At 40.7% G+C, this 21367-nt stretch overlaps 2 protein-coding genes across 3 annotated transcripts in view; both read right to left on the minus strand.

Annotated features, from left to right (window-relative positions):
- slc43a1b (solute carrier family 43 member 1b) overlaps positions 1-2595 on the minus strand; it is a 39092-nt gene extending 36497 nt beyond the window's left edge. The window contains exon 1 of the mRNA XM_028567320.1: positions 2395-2595. The gene's annotated coding sequence lies outside the window, so the exon portion shown is untranslated. The remainder of the gene's footprint in view (positions 1-2394) is intronic.
- Positions 2596-7662: 5067 nt separating this feature from the next.
- si:dkey-28b4.8 (sarcoplasmic/endoplasmic reticulum calcium ATPase 2) overlaps positions 7663-21367 on the minus strand; it is a 37736-nt gene continuing 24031 nt past the window's right edge. For both annotated transcript variants that reach the window (XM_028567270.1, XM_028567280.1), the window contains exons 13-24: positions 21049-21180; positions 18544-18669; positions 18239-18460; positions 17972-18083; positions 15223-15461; positions 14894-15114; positions 12819-13021; positions 12593-12678; positions 11668-11801; positions 10121-10238; positions 9895-10029; positions 7663-7841 (exon numbers count right to left, since the gene is read on the minus strand). In XM_028567270.1, coding sequence (XP_028423071.1) covers positions 7680-7841; positions 9895-10029; positions 10121-10238; positions 11668-11801; positions 12593-12678; positions 12819-13021; positions 14894-15114; positions 15223-15461; positions 17972-18083; positions 18239-18460; positions 18544-18669; positions 21049-21180 — 1890 coding nt within the window. In that variant the 3' untranslated portion in view covers positions 7663-7679. The remainder of the gene's footprint in view (positions 7842-9894; positions 10030-10120; positions 10239-11667; positions 11802-12592; positions 12679-12818; positions 13022-14893; positions 15115-15222; positions 15462-17971; positions 18084-18238; positions 18461-18543; positions 18670-21048; positions 21181-21367) is intronic.

Consider the following 21367-nt stretch of genomic DNA (forward strand, 5'->3'; position numbering starts at 1 on the left):
CAGACGATACAGTTATCTATACTTATGCAAAAACTAAAGAACAAGCTGTAGCAAAACTTACTGCAGCACTAAACAAAGTATCAGACTGGTTAACTCTCAGTTGTCTTACTCTTAATGTAAGCAAAACAGTGGGCATGCAATTCTCTATCAAGAGGAATGTTACACAACCTATTAACCTTTGACAGTTTTCTCTGTTTTGCAGACATGTGCCTGATGTATAAATTGACCCATGATCTTGCACCACCCGCACTCAATCAATGTGTGTCATTTTGCAGAAACAGTGTAAGGGTCTCTAGGGCTTCTGTAAGAGGTGACTGTTAAACAAATTTTAGGAAGACTAAATTTGGTCAATGAGCTTTTTCATTTACTGTAGTAAAAAAGTGGAACTTAATCCCACTTCACATTAGAGATTGTGCAAGTCTCAGCAGTTCTAAAATGTCCTTAAAGACTTGGCTGAAAGCGAATCAACTATGTGATCATTGATCTTTTTATAACATGGAATGTATATTTTGTATTCTGGTTTATATGTGATGTAATGCTTGTTATATGTTGTTTGTTGTTAAGTTTCTATCTGTTTTGATAGTATTGTCTGTATTGTCTATATTGTCTTTTTATCTCCCTTGCCCAGGGACCACAGATGTAAATTAGCTGTATAGCTAACTCTGGTACAGGGCCTGAACTGTGCATGGTCCCTGACAAATAAACTAATAAACTAAACTAAACATAACACAATACTTGTACTTTTACTTTCAGTACTTGAGTAGTACATTTTAAAATAAACTACTTGCAATACTTAATTACAAAAAATGTTGAATACTTTAGTACTTTCACTTAAGTGTGGTGCTTAAAGAGCACTTCAACTTCTACTCAAGTCACTGTTTTGATAGAGCACTTGTACTTTTACTCAAGTCTGGGTCTCTAGTACTTTATACATGTCTGATCACCGCATACTTTTGTTCGGTATATCGTTTAGATGTGACAGACCCTACGGTGGCTCACTCTGTTCTTTCTGCTGGGTCTACGATGCACTTAAGTGCTGTAGGTTTGACTCTGCTTTGGTGGCTGCTCTGCGGGGCGTAAATACACATCCCATACTATATGTGTTGTACCGTGTGAATCAACTGAAATGGAACGAAATTTCAGGACTATAACTTCTGTTCCCCGAAGGAGAGGAATGAGGTACAACTCTAGGTTGGCCCGCTGTGCAGCTGGGCTCGGTGAAGAGCGGCCATCGAACTGAAGGATGACTGTGGTCACCACACCTTATAAGCGTGAATAGAGGTGTCTTCAGTCAGGCCAAGCGGGGGCGTGATATCCCATACTATATGTAATCCTCTGTATCTCTGCTCGTAGAAAACAAGCAGAGAAAAGTGTGAGTATTAATCAAAATCATAATAGATATCCAAGGGGTGTAATACAATATATCCTGAAGAATTTATTGCCGACACAAAACAGCTTGTCACTCTTCATCAGTGTAACATCTCGTTTTGACATCTCGTGTGGTTGGACAACTTCAAGTTCTGCCCCTCTCTTGCAGTCCACAGATAAACCCACCTTCATTCACCCTTTGTCTGAAACGTTTTAGCGCCTGTCTCTTTAAGCCCCCTCCCGAAAAAGCCCAGTCTGCTCTGATTGATCATTGTTCTAGGGAACGACTGTAACGGCACTGGATCGGGCACTTTCTACCTATATATAGTATAGTTGTGACATCACAACCATACGGAAGTCCTTGAGCATTTTGATACTTTCACAGTATTTCATTCGACCTGCTTTAAAATGAAAAAAAGACATGGAAATCTCACTTTTTACAATATGGGACCTTTAAATTGTATGTTTAAGATCAACAAATAGATAGACAACAACATAGGTCACACCTTGTGAACTCAGAAATATCATAAAATGAATACCACTTCAGTTGGAAGGGACTCTTCTAATGTCAAAATAGCAAATGTCAAAAGCATATGCTTCTACGCTAATACCTTTTCTCAGTTGTGTTAATAAATGCCCATTTCCATGTCAAAGTGACACTCACCCATTGCCAGAAGTTGAATTATACAAAAGAAATATTTCATAGCTTCATGCTTCATTCATATCATTGCATCTCACCTTCACAATAATTTTTATAGCTCACATAGAGCTTTCAAATGTTGTTGGACAATATGACTCAGCCCAGTTAACAAACAATGACAAGATGGTCGTGGTTGACAGGAGAGGGAACAAAATTATCTCAGTGCAGTTCTGACAACATAACCCCACCTCAGCAGTACCTCCCAATCCCGTTCAGCAACAGCAGTCGAGTCAATGAATCCTCCCCCGCAGGGTTTATGAGTCACATTTGTCTACATGTGGCAAAATATGGAGGAACAACCATGCATCATGTTTAAAGTCACTTACTTTATAAGTTGAGATCCTCCAGGAGATGTGTGTCGATATAGTGATGATTCAACACGTTTTCTTCACTGCTGCTTCTGTTTCCCAATAGGAGAAAGTTCTAGATTCTGTTTTAGAGTTTAATCTTTCTCTCTTTCTTTTCCTTGTAGAATTAAAGTGTCTTATCCGTGTGGCAGCTGTATTCACTGGCACATGTGCCCTCACATTGACTCTCTCTCTCTCTCTCCAAGTACACTATGTCTATAAATGGAGCTCAAGTCTCGCCCGCCCACCACACTGACCTTAAAACACACACACACACACACACACACACACACACACACACACACACACACACACACACACACACACACAGGTTTGTGGCACTATCTTTGTGGGAACCCTTCATTGACATAATGCATTCCCTAGCCCCTTACCCTAACCTTAACCATCACAACTAAATGCCTAACCTTAACCCTTACCTGGTTTTTGGACCCCACGAATATAGTTAAACAAGCCCACACATACATACATACATACATACATACACACACACACACACACACACACACACACACACACACACACACACACACACACACACACACACACACACACACACACACACACACACACACACACACACACACACACACACACACACACACACACACCCCTTTAAGCTTTAAGGGACCAGAAGCCATGCAAAACTTGTGTCTAACATTCTGGACTCATACGGTCTGATGGTTTGATAGAAATACATTTCTCAGCCACCAACTCTTTGCTTGTAGTGTTTCTGTTCCTGAAGAGCTGAAGGTTTTTCACCTGGCACTAGTTCCACTGACATACTGGTAACTTGCTCACTGGCTCGATCATGTGGTCAGCTACAGTATGTCTCTAAACAGTTTTACACTAAGCGGGTCCTATCACCGAGCAGTAACGTCGTCCCACCCTCTGAGAACTCCACTGATCTGGCCTGCAGGGCGTGAACATGCTCCCACATGACGCATGAACCAAACAGCTGTGCTGAGTCATCACATACAGCAGCAATTAGTTATTGAACATGATTATTGAGATCTATGCTGGGAATCCTCCACCACCGCTGATATTTTCAATTCCTGTAACGTCAAAATAGTCAAAGTCCTGACCATAGAGTACGACTGTAACAGCAGCAGCAGCAGACATGATGGAAGTAGAATGAACAAGAAAAAAAAGATACAAATAAAATCTACAAAATGGTGAGGGAACAGAGAGGATGAGAGGGGAAGGAAGTATAGATAAAGAAAAGAGAAAACAGTCTTGCATAAGTTCTTCAATTCAACCTTTATTTTAAACAGGTGAGTCATGAACCACTTTTGATTCATTGTGACAGTCTGCAACATACACACCCTCCACTCATTTTTCTCTCATGGACATGGCTGTGAGCTAACAGAATAATAATAATAATGTCATGGCATAATAAACCCTTGCAGAAAAATAAAATATGAATAAATAATGACAATAGAAAGCAAATACTCAATACTAAGTGCATTTTCATCTACATGTTTCTTCTGCCTTAATGTTATCAAAACCAAAGTATTATATTGCAACAAACGTACTCCTTAGTCATTCTTGCAATTTCAAGCTATCATGTGAGAAACTGAGCAAAATCAAACAAACACCAAAAAGAGGCAGGACTGGCAAAGAAGCAAACATATTTCTATTGGTTTGGATAATTACTATAACAAGTGGTAGTAGTGACTAAAAATCAATTTCAAATAAAAGAAAAACAAAAAAAAACTGCCTGTTTTCACAACAGGTTAGTTGTTCTAACACCTCCAAAACACTTTAATCCTTTATGTTTTTTAATGATATCATAAAGTTCCTAAAGGCTATTTTTGGGCCACTTCTAGTAAAATAAATAAATCAGACATTTCGAGAATAAAGGCGCAATATTTTGAGAAAAAAAAATAACTATCATACTGTTGTGAGAATAAAGTCTAAATTCTGAATAAAGTAGCACTTTTATGAGATGAGGTGATAATATTACAGGAATAAAGTCAGATGAGAAATATGAAATTATGAGAAATAGACATTCTATTATGAGTAGTTATAATATTACAAGTCACACTTTTCCATATGTAAACGCTCTGCTAGTATCTGGCTAAGTGAGCTCAGTCTAAAATAAACATCTGTCGCCTATCCAGGGGAAACAGCTGTATAGCGCGTCGAGGAAAGTATAAATAGTAGTTGTACGTTTTGTGACTTTACCTGATAAAGACATGGCAATTTTTCTCATAAAAGTGTGATTTCATATAAAATAATTGTGACTTTTTTCTCGTAAAATTATGACTTTACTTTTGGAACACGATGGCTTTATTCTCTGAATCTCAGATTTTTTTTCCTAACAGGAGCCCAAATTAGATACATGACAAAAGTTATTATAACTACATCATTAAAAAATAAAAAAAACCCTCAATGGCAAACAGAGTGAGATGTCACAATGGCATCAGTGGAGAAATGGCAGACAGGTCACTGATTTGACAAAGAACACGTTTAAATTAAATACTGACTCACTGTCAGGCTGACATCAAGAATCTATCTATTACAAATTGAAATCCTGCATCTGAAATCATTTCAACACAGAGGCAGACTCACAGGTGTAAGCAACTAAACAAAGTCTGTATATTCAGCCCTAACATAAAGAACCATATTACTCCATTTAGCTGACATACATGTAGCAGTACTGTACCTGGGAGTTCACAACAACCTCTACTGTGTTTAAACATGACATAGAACCTTTTATTTCTCCGGTTGTGAAGGCTTAAAGTCAGCTTCAGTCGGTCTGTGAAGCCTCAGGGCATCAAGTCAAGTTAGCTTTAAGACAAAGAAACGACAAAGGATACTGAACTGTAGATCTAGCAGAATGACTGCACTTAAGATGCTATGATGAACTGTACTCCATGTGATCCCTTTACAAGCTGTAGACACCCAGCTTTACTGTACACCTGTCCCACTTCAAGCCCAGACTCTGCAAGAAGTGATGCGTTTCTGCACAATCCAATAGTCCCAGGATGGATTTGGGCTGAAATGTGTTACAAATTATGTGACGTGCGCTGACATGCATCCTGTTAATGGTCTGCTAACAGTCTTCCTTCACAGGATAAATGCTTGTATTAGTCTCATGTACAGTATCTACACGCAAGTTCTAACAATAACGCAACTGAATATTTTTGCATTGCAGCATGAAGACTGTTGTACATCTAGTCATCTGGCCTCATCACTTGTTACTGACCACAGATTATTACTACTGAATTACAGTGTGTATGTGTGTGTTTGTTTAATTCAAGACCACTCAGCACTTCTTTTAGTTTTTTATCTAATCCACACATTTTTCACTGCACATTTTCTTCTAAAAAGGTGCTATATGTAGCATTTTATCACCAACAAATCATCAACATGCTGTTAGAATGACTAAACAGATGACACCTCTGCAGCAGTGGTTACCAACCTGGAGGTCGGGACCACAGAGGGATTCTTAACAAGAAACATAAAAAAAGGAACTAACATATTTCTGCTAAACAAATTATTTTTATGACTTTCTGATCTTCATCTTTTTATTTCGAAGGAGTGTTTACGTTCAGCTCTCCCCGAGTTCAGTGTTAGCCTTGTTATAACCGATGTTTTCACCAAGCGGAGATCTATGCATCGCTAAATTAAAACAGGTTGAACTGAACAAAGAAGTTCTTATGTAGAGATAAGTTGTTACTAAATATTTACAGCCACTAACTGACTGAGCTAATATTGGACCCGTTTGGACTGAAAAGTAATAGAGGTAATGGGATATAGACGAAACAATGTTTAATTATTGAAAACTGAAAAAAAAGACTCACAAAAGCACACAATATATGTCACATTACAGAACGTCATGCCAATAATCGCACACAGAATATGGTTGGTTAGGTTAGCTTAAGCAGATATTACCCTCCCACTCTAAAGTACATGAATCCTGCTAACCCTGAACACGCCCATTTCTCACGCTATTCATATAGAACGTAAATGGTTGAGTAGTCATGTGACAGCTTGTGCTGCAACTTCCTGTTGATTGTATTTGATTGGACAGCGTTACAGATGTTTCCGAACAACAGGTTTACATATTATTAAAGTCTTTACTACCTAAGACATTTCTAAAGTTTTGTTGGTGCATTCTGATTTAGTTAAAGGACAATTACGGCACAAAATGAACCTAGGGGTTAATAACGTGTTTACCGTGTTAAGCGTTCTCTGGGACATGTTTCCATAGTAATCAAATGTGTATCTAGCTTCAGCGCGACCCGGTGATTAGCTTGCAACGCTTGTATTCGGGGCACTTGGAAAGTAAAAACAAGTCGCTATTTTATACCACTAACAAGGCTCAAAATATCAGTTTATTGATTTTTAAACTATCTTTTTAATAAACTGTCTGGACGCTTACAAAGTTCTGATTGCTTCGGTTTACATGTAGGGACCCTCATTATGCTACCGTTGAAGGGTGGTGCTATTTTGAGCCTTGTTAGTGGTATAAAATAGCAACTTGTTTTTACTTTCCAAGTGCCCCGAATACAAGCGTTGAAAGCTAATCACGGGTTCGCGCTAAAGCTAGCTGAAGCTAGATACACATTCGATTACTATGGAAACATGTCCCAGAGAACGCTTAACATGGTAAACACGTTATTAACCCCTAGGTTCATTTTGCGCCGGAATTGTCCTTTAATGACTAGTATTTTTATTTGAATGACTAGAAGCTAGTATTTACTGAGAACGGTACACAAAGTGTGTGAAGGTTTTCTGAATAGCTGCAACCCGAGTGAAACAATCTGAGAGGGAAACTCACCTGGGAACCATTGATGATCTACATCATGTCCCCCATCTGAATGCCTTACAACACAAAAACAGATTACAGCATGCTCACGTGCTAGTATTTATCATGTAACCTTTAGTATTTTAGAATGAGGTGAGCATGCTATGTTGGCATTAAAGTACAGCTTCAGAGATATCATGTCAGAGACATATTTCACTCTAAGTGCTGGACAGACAAACTGAGCAACTCATAAAGTACAGGCTAAGTAAGCTATGGGATTTAAATGAAATGCTGCACATAGCACCTTTTAGTATTAAGGACGAGATGCTCTTTCTTTGTTGTTGTTTTCTGATTGTCTGTTGGTTTAATATTTAACTCTTTTTCCCTTACAATCTCGTATCTCACCTCGCCTCACCCGTACACACCCAATCTTCATTTTGTTCCAACAGTCTTTGTTTAGATTCTCTCCCCCAATTCTCTCTGTTTCCCATCACTCCCAGAAGATGTTGGTGATGTCAGAGTCCAGGCTGAAGATCCAGATCACCAGTGGTGCAGAGATCAGGACAAAGGACCAGGACACGCCCTTCAGTGATTGACTGACCAATCCCCTGCTAGCCCCCGTCCTCTGCTGCTCCTCTTCCTCTTCCAGTGTCTTTTTGAGAGATTGATTGTAACAAAGGAGAGGGTTAGACACAGACCACTACCCTGCTGCACATTAAGGTGAGACACTGCAGGTGAATAGGGAAAATATTTGAACTAACAGATAACAACCATGAAACTTCCCAAGTTGATTACTTACATGAAGACATTGAGGGCCAGATGTACGTACATTTGCGAATGGAGCGTGATCAGCGCCATGGCCAACCCGCAGAAAGCGCACGCTGTGATACTTCAGCTTACGTCGTATTTACCAAACCTGCAGTTCATCGAGTAATCAGCGCCTTTCTCCGCCCACTATACCGTAAATTGAGCTGTAGCAAAGCGTTAAGTACTGGTGCTATGCTGAGTCAGAGATTCAATGTCATCTTTTATTTCTTCCAGTAACTGTAATATTGCATGGCTGCTTAATCTGTAACGCTTAATGATTTTGTGTTCACTCAACTGAAAAAGGGTGATCTTTTCAGCTTGTCTCCTTGACCTATGTCTTCGTCATGCTCGGATTATTGCTGCCATTTCACCAGGAAGCATATGCCAGGAAACCTGCTTGTGGCTGGTTTACACCTGCTTTTAAGAGGCGGAGAATTTTCACCGCAAAATAGAGACGCGCTTTCATGGGCGGTTTTTGTACATACCACGGAATACATAATTAGGCGCACTCTACGCTTTCCCTCCCATCTCTTTATGGGAAACTCCCACTGTCCCTTTGACCCTCCCCTTGGAAAAGCGCAATTTGCCATTTTCAGTCCCCGCGACAGGCAGTCTGCACTTTTACCTCGGTGCGGCCTGTTTGTACATACCTCATCATGCTTTTACGCACCCGTTGCGAAACAAATACGCCTGAAGTGGGCGCAAAAGCGTTAGTACATCTGGCCCTGTGTTTTCTGTATTAGTAGTACAAGTTGTCAGGAAATGTTATGTTTAAATATAAAAATGAGGCATTCATTTGTCAGATATGGACTAATTTGCATACATTTCCAGCACAGAAGTGTGAACATTGGCTAAAGCCAGGTTCGAAAACTTGTTTCATTTAGTTGACATATTACACTATACTCAAAGGTTTTTACAGAGGGAATTTTGGATATCTCTTTTTATCACTCCATATGATAGAAAATACTGTCAACAGCCATTACAAAATCCATTTTCTCCATGTATCCAGTTTTGGAGTATGTAAGTGCTACTGAAGTGGAGATTTTTGGCTCAGAGTCTGAGAAAAACTTTTGAACATTTTAATCAACAGATATGTATCAGATATGTTGTATCACAGGTTTTCTGACATTCTACTTTTTATATATGCAAATGAGACATTATCTAATGCTAACTTTTTGTGAATTTAGGAGAAATCTACAGACACAAATAGACAAAGTGTAGTAAAATAAATGTTTTCTTTCAACTAGTTTGAAAGAAAACATGTTATGGAAGCAAATAGCCCAAAGACTTTTTAAATTTTTGACTGTATTTTCTCCCCTTAAAGGGCAACTATACTACTATATATAGCATTTTCAGGATAATACTTGTATTTTGTGTTTGTACTGGTACATGTTCACATGTTTTAATGTTAAAAAAAACACTTTATTTTTCTCATACTGCCCATGGCTGCTGCACCTGTATTCACCTTCTTTATGAGATGCTCTGTAGGAGCGGTCTCTGTCGGTCTCTTTAAGCCCCCCTCCTGACAAAGCCCAGTCTGCTCTGATTGGCCTGAGGGTTTCCTGGAATCTACGCTCCAAGGATGGCTTCCAGACCACAAGACCCTTCAAGTTTTGACCCCTGCTTCAAGATCCGCCCTTTCAGATTACGCCCTTGCTTCAAGTTACGCCCCTTTCTAGCTGTGATTGGCTACTCGGCTACTAGCGGCAGTGCTGTGTCTAACGTTAGGCCTCCCTCTCTTTGTACTGATTTTGTGTGTTCTTGTGTTTAAGTGCATTTTAAGAGGAAATATTTGACTTAATTATTTGGTCACGTTTAACATGAAAATCCAACATTATATAGAAAAAAAGTATAACATGTCCACTTTAACAGAAACACTGTCGGGCATGTCTCCTGACCTGCATCTGGCTTCCTGGCTCAATATAGTTGCGGGCCAGGAACTTGAGAGCCTCGTCCATAAAGATGACAGGAAGTGACATCTTCAGCACCACCACCCACTGAGGCCACGACAGAGGGCGTATCTGGAAAATCACCTGAAGACACAGACAGAGCGCATGGAGAATTTTTAAGTCCTGGATAGATAAGGAGTGTCTGCGAACAGATATATGACATGTGCATGCTTACCGGCAGTGGGTCGACATATAGGATGAGGAAATGTAGAGCCATGGACAGACAGATGGCCCCGACCAGCCAGGGGTTTGACCAGGGAGGCATTTTCAGCAGGGACTGGTTCTCTGAAAGACTGGACAGCACAGTTTTACTGTTTACACTTTCTCTCTGCCACAGCTTCATCTTTATTCTGGATCTACAGCCTTCAAAAACCAAACCATTACAGACAATAGCCGCGTTTTCGACCACAGAAACTTTCCCTTTCTGAGGAACTGGTTGTGTTTCGACCAGGGTCTAAATTTTGTTCTGGAGGCATTATTTGTCCCCCCAAAAAGTCACTGTTTGGAGGGTAGTACTAAGTACAGAAGCCTTCGGTGTGGGGTTTTCAGGAATGACCATCACTGATTGGTCAAACACACATAGCACGGCTGCTTCAACTCACCGACAGCTTCATTTAATCCAACAAGGAAGTACTCTCATATCGATTACACATTAAAAGAGCATTAAAAGTATGTTATGTAGATTATGCTTTTGCTGTCAGCTTCCCGACTCATTTTGAAAGACAGGAAAAAAGAGTCAGAGAGAGAGAGAGAGAGAGCTGCGAGCCAATGCCGCACTGAACTGCAGGTTGCAGAGATGTGTCCCGGGCGGGCGAGAGAGAGAGCACAGCGGTGCTTTGAATGTTTGAATGAGAGAAATAAACCCTTATTTCCTAATGGTTTCTCAGCTGTTACCATCTTAAGCACAGTGAGACAAAATATATGTTGTTGGGCACACTGAAGTGCAGGGCGGCAGTGTGTTTACTAGTGATGTCCAAATAAAGCTTCATGAACTATTAGTAGTATTTGTGACCCCACTAGATGGCCTCTTTGTTTAAAGAAAAAGGGTCAAGGAATGGCAATTCCTTGTCTTTTCAGCACTTTGTTGAACAGAGAGATCCATCTTTTGGGCTCAGAAGACAAAGAAAATGCTTCACAAAGCTTCATTTGGACATCACATCACATAGTGTTTACCCCTGTGACCACCAGAAGCCTCTCATCCAGTCATGTTGCTTATACGTCAGTGGACTAATTTGCCTTATCTTCACAGGTTTTTTTAGACCAAAGTGGAAACACAGACAGCAATGGGCTGAGCAACCTTCAAGTTACTTCAAAATAGTCCTGGAGACCCGTAAGACCTCAGAACCTTTGGTCGAAATGTGGCTACTGACATGGCGACACAGAGCTGTTTCAAACAGGACAGCTCTGGACGATATTATATTATATAAAATGAGCTGAACAAAGTTATTCACTTATCAGTCAATGGGAATGTGCATTCATATGCTGTGCCAAGAGTGTTATGATTATTGAGTTGTTCAATTTTACTGATTTAACAGCTAACTCCACCATGCTTTTATGCTACACTGGCAATAGAAATAAGCTGAACAGCGGCAGTGCTGTGTCTAACGTTAGGCCTCTCTTTCTTTGTAGTGATTTTGTGTGTTCTTGTGTTTAAGTGCATTTTAAGAGGACATCTTTTACTTCCTGTGGTTTAGTGTGTATATATGTTTGTTTTATTTTTACCTGTTCAAGGCGTTGCACATTTCTATGGTAACAAGGACAGACAGAGCCATAGTCATGGGGTAAGGAGACTCAAAGACTGAACACTGGACACCAGCAAACTCAGCGTGGCCTTCACTGCACTGCAGGTAGTGGGACTGTGGAGGAAACAAACGGGGAAATAACATTATTGACACCTTCCTGTACATTATTGACACCTTGTTGTTCAGTGATTACCCTGCAGGTGCACATCTCTTAAACTGAGTCTGACCCATACATCCTCATGGCCAATATTATCAGTCAGTATTAGCTAATCACAGATCTATCACTATCAGCATAGATTTGTTTATTCAGTTGTTCAATGTTTACTTCATAAATATTCTTTTTCTGGCTAATTTCTCAGGTATTGTAGCGACACTGGAATTAAAAATGTTTGGGACAGAGCAGCTTAAAACTAGAAAGCAGAGCTTGGGCCATACAGCTCCTTTAAGTTTGACCTAGTCTGGATCAAGGAGAGTACATGTCCAGGATAAAGCCTTACATCCCGCGCCTTCCACTCTCTGTGTGCTGCCGATCTCAAAATCCCTTCGCTACGGGACACAACAACAAACTTTGAGCTAGCAAGTTAAAATGTTAAATGTATGTATGTTAAATTATTAACCTATTCTACTTAAAAACCTAAGTTATCAATAATAAACATAAGCTGTGAGTGTGTCAATAGGTTGCTTGATAGTTTGAAATGAACATGAAGCTAATCTCTTTTTTGCCTAATTTCTAATACTATTTTTAGCAACATGTAATACCATGTTTATGGTCACATGAAGGTTTTAACTGCTCACCCATGTTGTGTTACTGCTAGTGTATCCATTCTACTACAGTATTTAATGTAGACCAGAGCATGAGAAGCATGATAGAGGTGTAGTGATGGGGAGATACTGTGTGTGTTTACCAGTTGATAAAAGGTAAGTTTGGGTCCGTCGTGGGCTGCCATAAACCACCAGGCAGCAGCTCCGACAGTAGCAGCTCCCACATAACCTGCAGAGAAGGCTTGTAAGTATTCTGTGTAGCAGCAGGACATCTTGTCTAACAGGTAAGATGCTCTGATGATGAATACATAAATATAGAGATTTTTGTGTGTACAGTATGTGGTAGTATTAGTGATCATGATGACTCACATCCGATGATGAGGTAGCGACAGAACAGCCAGCTGGAGATCAGAGGCTCTTTGGAGGAGCGGGGAGGGCGGGACATAATGTCCAGGTCTGGAGGGTTGAAGCCCAGAGCTGTTGCTGGGAAACCATCGGTGACAAGGTTGACCCATAGCAGCTGGACTGGGATCAGCGCTTCAGGCATGCCCAGTGCGGCTGTCAGGAAAATACTGAGGAGGAAGGAAGGAAATATAGATGAGAAGGTAACAGTGAGAGGACCATATTATCCATAAACTAAAGCCTTATTTCCACCTGGTATTAAAATCTCAAGTGGACACCTCTGAGCACAGGTGGGAATGCACCCAGAACGCATTGAGATCCGTGCACTCAGACCAAATTCGAACTTGGTCTGGGCCACAATCCCAGCAGTGTGAAAGTGTCCTGAGCCTTATTAAAGACTGCCTACTTAACTGTGAGCTAAATACGTACTTATTGAAAGTATTTCTCATGTCACCGAAACCACTAAACATTAAATGTAAAATAAAGCAGATATAGAAACTAAACTTTAAACCACAGAAATTCAGTTAGAAGCTACAAACGTAGTAAGAGCTAAACACACTTTTAAAGGCTTTTAAAAACATATTTTTCTCCTGCACAGGTCCCGCCGCCCCTCATTTCATTAGACACACACACACACACACACACACACACACACAAATATAGTGTATTTATTTACATATACTGCAGGGAAGTGAGATCCGATCACAAGTGGCCCATGTGGAGACACATTCTCCTGCCAGGTGTAAATCACAGACTGTAAAAATGATGGACGAAACTTCCGGGCCTGAAAAGTGAAGCCAATGCAAAAGTGCCTTAAGTGCATTCTATCTCATTTCCAGCAGGGGGAGACTCCACTGTGTACATTAAAATAGCAGTGAACTTGTTTTTGGGTGTTGTCCATGTTTTCATCTTAAACGTTTGGCCCTCTCACTGTGTGTTTTCAATTCATTAAAGTTGATTGGATCATTTGGTCGCCTAAAAATTTCTTATTCAGCATTTTTCAAACCAAGCTAGCTAGCTACCGCTAGCTTTAGCTGGTATCTTAAGCGAAATTCTGCAGATGTTCTGCCGTACGTGCAGATGAACGGCGCAAAGACATGGAGGCCCCCACCGGTAAAATCTCCACTGGATGACGCGCTTCAGAAGGGTTGCAACTTTCCTCTTTAGCGTTTAGCTTAGCTCAGCGCCATTGCAACCATAAACATTACTGGCTGGGCCTCGTCATCCTCCCCAGCTCCCCTCTCTCTCCAAAAATCACATCCAGTTGCAAAAAAACAAGACTCAGGGCTTCAAAGAAGCAGGCCACATGCCAATAGGTGATGTCACTGATGCTACATCCCGTCTTTTTACAATCTACAGGAGTAAACGCACATAGTTGTCCACTTGTGATCGGATCACTTAGATCAGATTTTAATACCAGGTGGAAACAGGCCCTGAATGTATCTGTCAATCTTAAAGTTGGTGAACCACTTTCTCTGCAGACTAATCTCATAAAGTGGCGTATGTATGACAAGCCAATTTGTATATAATCGTATACCATTATTGGCGTGTTATCAAGACGCATAATCGCTTTGTAGCGTGTTTATCAACACCGTGTGGCCTCCATTGACTTACATTACCTTGCGACTGCGTGTCAATTTACGCCGTAGTGAGTAGTATGAAAGGCCGAAAAGTTGGTCGCGGTGGTGGATGGGTCAAACACAGGACTTTCACCCAGGAGACCGGGGATCGTGTCCCTTTCCTAAACCCAACTCTGATTTCCTAAACTCAATCCCGTTCTTCTTTTCCTAAATCCAACCGTCCCGTTGTTCTTTTCCTAAACCCAACCCGTCCGCTGAAAACGCGAATAGCTCCAAATGCAACGTCCCATTCTGGCGTAGACATACACGCGGTTAGCTCCAAATGCAACGTCCCGTTCTTCGGCGTAAACATAAACGCGGATAGCTCAAAATGCGTACAGATAACTGCGTAAGATGTATGTTTACGCAAAGTCATGATATCACGTTGTTCTCTGCATTCACTAATATCGGTCTTTTACTAACCAGACCACCTCTCCTATGTTGGATGATATCAGGTATCTGATGAACTGTTTCATGTTGTTGTAAATGGCTCTGCCCTCCTCCACTGCAGCCACAATGGTGGAGAAGTTGTCATCAGCCAGGATCATCTCAGAGGCTGACTTGGCCACCGCTGTGCCGCTGCCCATAGCAATGCCGATCTCCGCCTTCTTCAATGCAGGCGCGTCGTTTACCCCGTCACCTGTCTGAAACCATGTGAGAGAGAGGGAGGGATATTCAGTGATATCACAGGAGCAGTGGTGCTGTGTATAATGGTTATCGACACTACTTCAAGTACGTGACTGTTCTCTCACCATGGCAGTGATGTCATCGAGGCTCTGCAGGTACTCCACTATACGACTCTTGTGTGTCGGTTCCACCCGGGCGAAGCACCGGCACGTCCTGCAGGCCTCGCGCTGAAGGTGAGGGGGCAGCTCATCAAACTCCCGCCCTGTCAGGCCCCCGATGGCCCCTGTGCTCTCATGCTCCTCTTCCTGCTCCGTGATGATGCCCACCCTCCGACAGATAGACAGGGCTGTCCCTTTGTTGTCACCTTGAGAGAAAAAAGAAAGAGTGATTAATTGTTCAGTTAATGCTTGTATTGGTTAGCCACATAGATATATAAAAGGTAGATATTGCATTGGACGCGGCTGTTCATTGGAGCGATACGTCGACGCGGTCGCCATTCTGGGACGGGCATGTCGCGCCACCTTATGCATGTATGTCTATCGAGGCAGGAGGTTTAGCCACAATTAAAATAATAATTTCTCGCTGAATTTCCAACCCATTTTTAAGTGGTTTGCTTTGCTAAAGATGCTGGACATGTTTTTATGATAGAGGATGCTTGGTTAAATTAAAAATGCAGGTTTTCATACTAAAATACCTTATCTTGTGTAGACGTGTAGATTTTGCTGCTTTGCACTTTACTAATGTTTTGCACTGAGAGGACTGCAATTTCGTTGTACACGTACAATGACAATAAAGACTATTCTATTCTAATGAGATAGTAACAGCACCTGGCTTTAAGCCTTAATATAATTAAACTGTAATTTTTGTACCAGGCTATACAGGTTTATTTTTTCTGTAAAGTTTGGATTTTTTAACATGGGGGTCTATGGGGAATGACTCGCCTCAAGTGTTTACTCAAACAACATTTCAGCATCTTACTGATATATTACTAATTCATTATGTGTTAGCCAGGTAAGGTTTCTGAAAAAGTCAGATTATAGATTAAAGACATTACATTTCTTGCAGCCTGCAAATGGAATTTGAAGACTTTCCTATTCTTTTTTAATTTAAATTTTTAATTTTCATAGTATTGCATACATCCAGTTCTTTCTTGTTGTTGATTACAGAGTAATAACAATACACTTTATATGATTAATACTGTTCAAGACCAACATTACCTCAGTACTCCTCTTTCTATTTTTTTGTTATCCCCCCCATGAGATAAGAACAAATATTTATAAAAAAAAAAAAAAAATTAAATAAAATAAAAAATAAGACTTTCCTATTCTTTAAATAAAATTAAGATATTGGAAAAACAAAAAGTCTGGTCAGTCAGATGTTTGAAGGTGCTCTTTAGGGTCGGGAATTCAATTAAGTGTAGAAAAGAAGGAAAATCCAAGGCACTCTTCTAAAAAGCCTTTATTTTAAATAAAGGCTTTTTAAATAATTTTGAAGAAGAGTGCCTTGGATTTTCCTTTTTTCTACATAAAATTAAGATATTGTCTGGTTAATACACGTAGCATTTCGGTAGAGGGGGCTGTGTCTGTTTTCCTATAGCCTGGTACAACAGAAGTACATTGCCAGGATAAAGCCCTCATCTCTGCTCTCTGTATGTTGCTGTTCTCAAAATCCATTCGCTACGGGAAACAACACCAACAACCTTCAAATTTGAAGATAATTTCGATTGTGCAACAAGGCAGGCCTGCTTGGTTCTTTCGGGGAATGATTGTAAAGATTTACAAAGAATATTATTACATCATCTATCTATCTATCTATCTATCTATCTATCTATCTATCTAATCTTGGTACGTGCTAGCATGTTTGCACACGGTGGGCAGGATAAATACACGGACGAAAAACCTGCTGCTGTACAGTTTCCCATTGTATACCGCTCACCAGAAACATTCGTTGTCAACAATAGATGAAGAAGCAACCTGCCAATGTTCCGGGACTAATTGGATGGATTTGCTATGGATGAAGTGCACATTGCGATACACTTAACGTTTAACCATGTATCCAGCTAATTTAGATAGCTCACATTACTGTATTGTGTGAACAGCTAACTTCAGATAATATTGTATGGGGTGTTTTCTTTTGCGGGGTGCAAATATACTATACTATAAACGTCATTTAGCTGATGCTTTTATCCAAAGCGACTTACAATTGCTATATATCCTCTGGAGCAACTAGGGGTTAAGTGTCTTGCTCAGAGACACATTGGTTGATGTATCGCAGTGGGAATCGAACCCGGGTCTCCCAGACCAAAGGCATGTGTCATATCCACTGCGCCATCACCACCAAATGTTCCACCGAAACAAGTTCCTTCCTCCTTCCCAAGACTATTTTGAAGAGCCGGAAGTTAGCTTAACCAAGATGATTGTGATTGTTTTTTTTCCTATCCCAGAATGTATTTGAGTTGTAGCCAGGCCTTACTCCACAGCACTGTGGCGATAGGTCTGGTTAAGCAAGACTAGTTTTCCCCTAAAAAAGACCAACATAGTGGTGAGTCTTTATCTGCATAAACAATCTAGCTGATCACATCATTTTCAGACAGCAGCAGTAGCCGTTAGCTCGGTAGATTATGAACAGTAATCTCAAGATTAAACTCCTACACATCATACCATGATGTCACATAACACAAGCCTGCAAGTGTAAATAATACAAAATAATTGCAATTTAAATCAACAACATTATGCAAATCTCAACGTCTCTATCGTTTATCTGGTATATTTCTGAGATTTAACTGTACAGTATCGGTGTGGTTAAGCATATGTGTATTAAAGGTGTGCACTCATATAGTATACATTTAGACGTGTGCGTGGTTGTACACGTTACCTGTGATCATGATGACTCTTATGCCAGCCTGCCGACACATTCGGACTGCGCTGAGCACTTCTTTCCTGGGGGGGTCCAACATGCCCACACAGCCCACAAAGGTCAGGTCCGACTGGGGAGGGAGAAAGAGGAGAGCTTCCAATTCCCATTTAACAGACAGAGCAAGTTTTGACAATGCAAGTATTCTATATCTTAATTTCATACTTGTGAAAAATGATATGTTACAGTTGTTTTTTAAGAATGTTCTATTTCTGTTATCATCATCACCTCATAGTCAGCGAACTTAGCGGAGTTCTCTAGGTTGAGGCCATGGATGTCAGGGGGTGTGTCCCTGGTTGCCATGGCGAGGCAACGCAGCATGTCTCGGCCCGATCCCCATTCCCGCACAGTGGACAGGAGCTGCTCTCGGACCACCGGGCTCAAAGGCACACGAGTAGAACCGCTGACCCGGATATAATTACAACGCTCCAACACGCTCTCTGGAGCTCCCTGAGGAGAGAAGGGGGAAACAATTAGACACCGGAGGGAAGAGGAATGACCAATTGTATTATAGTGAGTAGTGTGGAACACACCTTGACAAACATCTTGGCTCCAGAGGCAGACCTGGTGAGTTTACTGGATGAACAGAAGACAGACATAGACTTCCTGTCTCTGGAAAACTCCAGGGTCAGCTCCTTCCTCATCAGCTGTTTAATCACCTGAAAATACACAGTCAAAACGTCAGTATATACAGTTCATTTTTAGTACAGAATAGAGCTGCAAAGATTAATTGATTAGTTATCAACTAATAACTTATTTTATCATTAAAGCTTTAGTGCGTAACTTTTTTATATTAACTAGTACAGTGCCCGTTGAAAATGTGCCTGTTTGGAATGGGTCGATTGCTTGAGAGAGAGAGAGAGAGAGAGAGAGAGAGAGAGAGAGAGAGAGAGAGAGAGAGAGAGAGAGAGAGAGAGAGAGAGAGAGAGAAAGAGAGAGAGACGGGAGGTTTGTATCATGTGGATGTGTCAACTAGGGTTGCACGATATTGACAAAATGTGATATTGCGATATCGATTTTAATTTAGATTTTTTTAAACATATGATATAATATTACAAAAGTTACGTGAAAACGCATCAAAACAGATTCATAACAAATACAACACAAAGTTTATTTCAACTGACTGTCATATTGGACTGGTACAACATGAATACATAAATAAGGACCATGTCTATAGAACAGGAAACGTTTTACTGGTTGGACAGTATAAAATATATAAATAAAGAGAACAGGACCCAACTTCCGTTTAGTTGCCTATCTATTTCTTCACTCACACTGCCACTCTGTCGAAATATGCACACACGTGGTACGCTCTGTAGTGTTTGTCACATAGTGGACCCGTGCGCTGACGTGCACTAACACGTTGCTTTTATAACCTCAACCCTGTTATGCAAAATCAAGTTAAAGACATAATTTTTCTATCAGGATATGTATGCTACAGGGATGTCACATTAATGTATACATTATTATATGACTATAAAGACAAAATAAAAGACTAAATGGAAAAAGAATCTCACAGAAATGTATTGAAATCACACAGAGAAAATAAACTCTGTAACTAAACACAAAAATAAATTTATTTAGGGTTTTTCCCAGAAAAGTCCATGTCTGTCTGCTGTCAGACATCTGAGGCAAAAATCACACTCATTTCAACCTCCAGGTGTCCTCCTGTCCTCTGTTTTCATCTTCCAATAGACACACACTGAATAGAAGTCCCTCCCGCTAGGCTTGTCTATTGGCTGAAAACGCCCTCTCAGCTGATAAAACTGCATGTTATTGGTCGATACAGCCATCAGTCAGCATCCATGGGTTCAAAGGTCATGGAGCAAATCGAAGATTACATGAGTTGATTTATTTATTTATTTAGCAAAGACACTGTAATTCCATGACGGATTAAAAAAGCTTCTGGATGGCCTACAATTGTTAGAGGACCTCGTTGAAATGGAGCATATCTCGGCTCCTAAACAAAAAACAAGTAAGTCTCTACACTGTACTGATTTCTAAGCTTCTACAAGTTAATTAAATCATGTCTGTCGGCTCTCCAAAAGGTAGGTAGGTTCTTTTGTCACACTGCAGGAAGAAACCTTTTGTGTATCTGTCTTGGAGCCGACCCCTGCTGGTGTGCCGACTAGATTAGAATAAAGAATGTTCATGTTGCAAGGTGGAGGGTGGGGGTGTGGCCTTGACCAACTGCCACTTTGCTCATTTGAAAGCCATGACGTCTCTCTCTCATGGGTGGGCCAAATTCTCTGGGTGGGCAAAGCAGAGAAAGGGGAGGTAACCTTGCTCCTTATGACCTCATAAGGAGAAGATTCCAGATCAGTCCATCTGAGCTTTCATTTTCTCAAAGGCAGAGCAGGATACCCAGGGCTCGGTTTACACCTATCACCGTTTCTAGCCACTGGGGGACCATAGGCAGGCTGGGGGAACTCATATTAATGTTAAAAAACCTCAAAGTGAAATTTTCATGCCATGGGACCTTTAAATCTTCATTGGACCAAGCCTCTCCTTTCTCAAAATCTGAAAAAGCAACAGACCTGTGTTGATCAATTTTCTGAGTCCCTAGCTCCGAGGCTGTGGAATGCTCTGCCTCCCCCGTTACGTTCTGCTGTGTTTGTGGACTCTTAAAATAAAAGTTTAAGACCTACTTTTTAAAACTTTTGGTTGACCGGTTGGCACTTTGTTTTTTATGTATTATTTTGAAATTTCAATTGTGTATTGTGTTTTAAATCTTGTATGTTTTATGTAAAACACTTTGTGATTTTTACCTGTGATAAGCACTCTATACATATATTTTACTTACTTATTTTAACACATAAAGTCTATTTGTGCTACATCAAGGGATTGAAGAACACACCAGGATGTGACACAAATGGGCCATTAAAAGTTACACTCCACAGTCGCACAACCTTGCGGCAAATGGTCGGGTCGCTTACTCTAATGGTCTCTTAGGTAGTGAGACATAATAGAGAAATTAAAGCATGGAAAAGGTTTCAGAATAATGGATCCCCCCCCCCCACACACACACACACACTTACGGAGCAGCACGCTGTAGCTCTCTCAACAGGGCTCAATCCTCTCAGGTCAGTGTCAAACACGTTCATTTTCTCCACCAGACAGCAAAGGGCAGTCTCTGTTGCCTCCCCAACCTTCTCATACACACCTTTTGTCTGGAAAAAACAAACACACACACACACACACACACACACACACACACACATACACACACACACATACACACACACACACACACACACACACACACACACACACACACACACACACACACACACACACACACACACACACACACACACACACACACACACACACACACACACACACACACACAGGTTA

Source organism: Perca flavescens, chromosome 2, assembly GCF_004354835.1.
Source record: "Perca flavescens isolate YP-PL-M2 chromosome 2, PFLA_1.0, whole genome shotgun sequence".
NCBI lineage: Eukaryota > Metazoa > Chordata > Actinopteri > Perciformes > Percidae > Perca > Perca flavescens.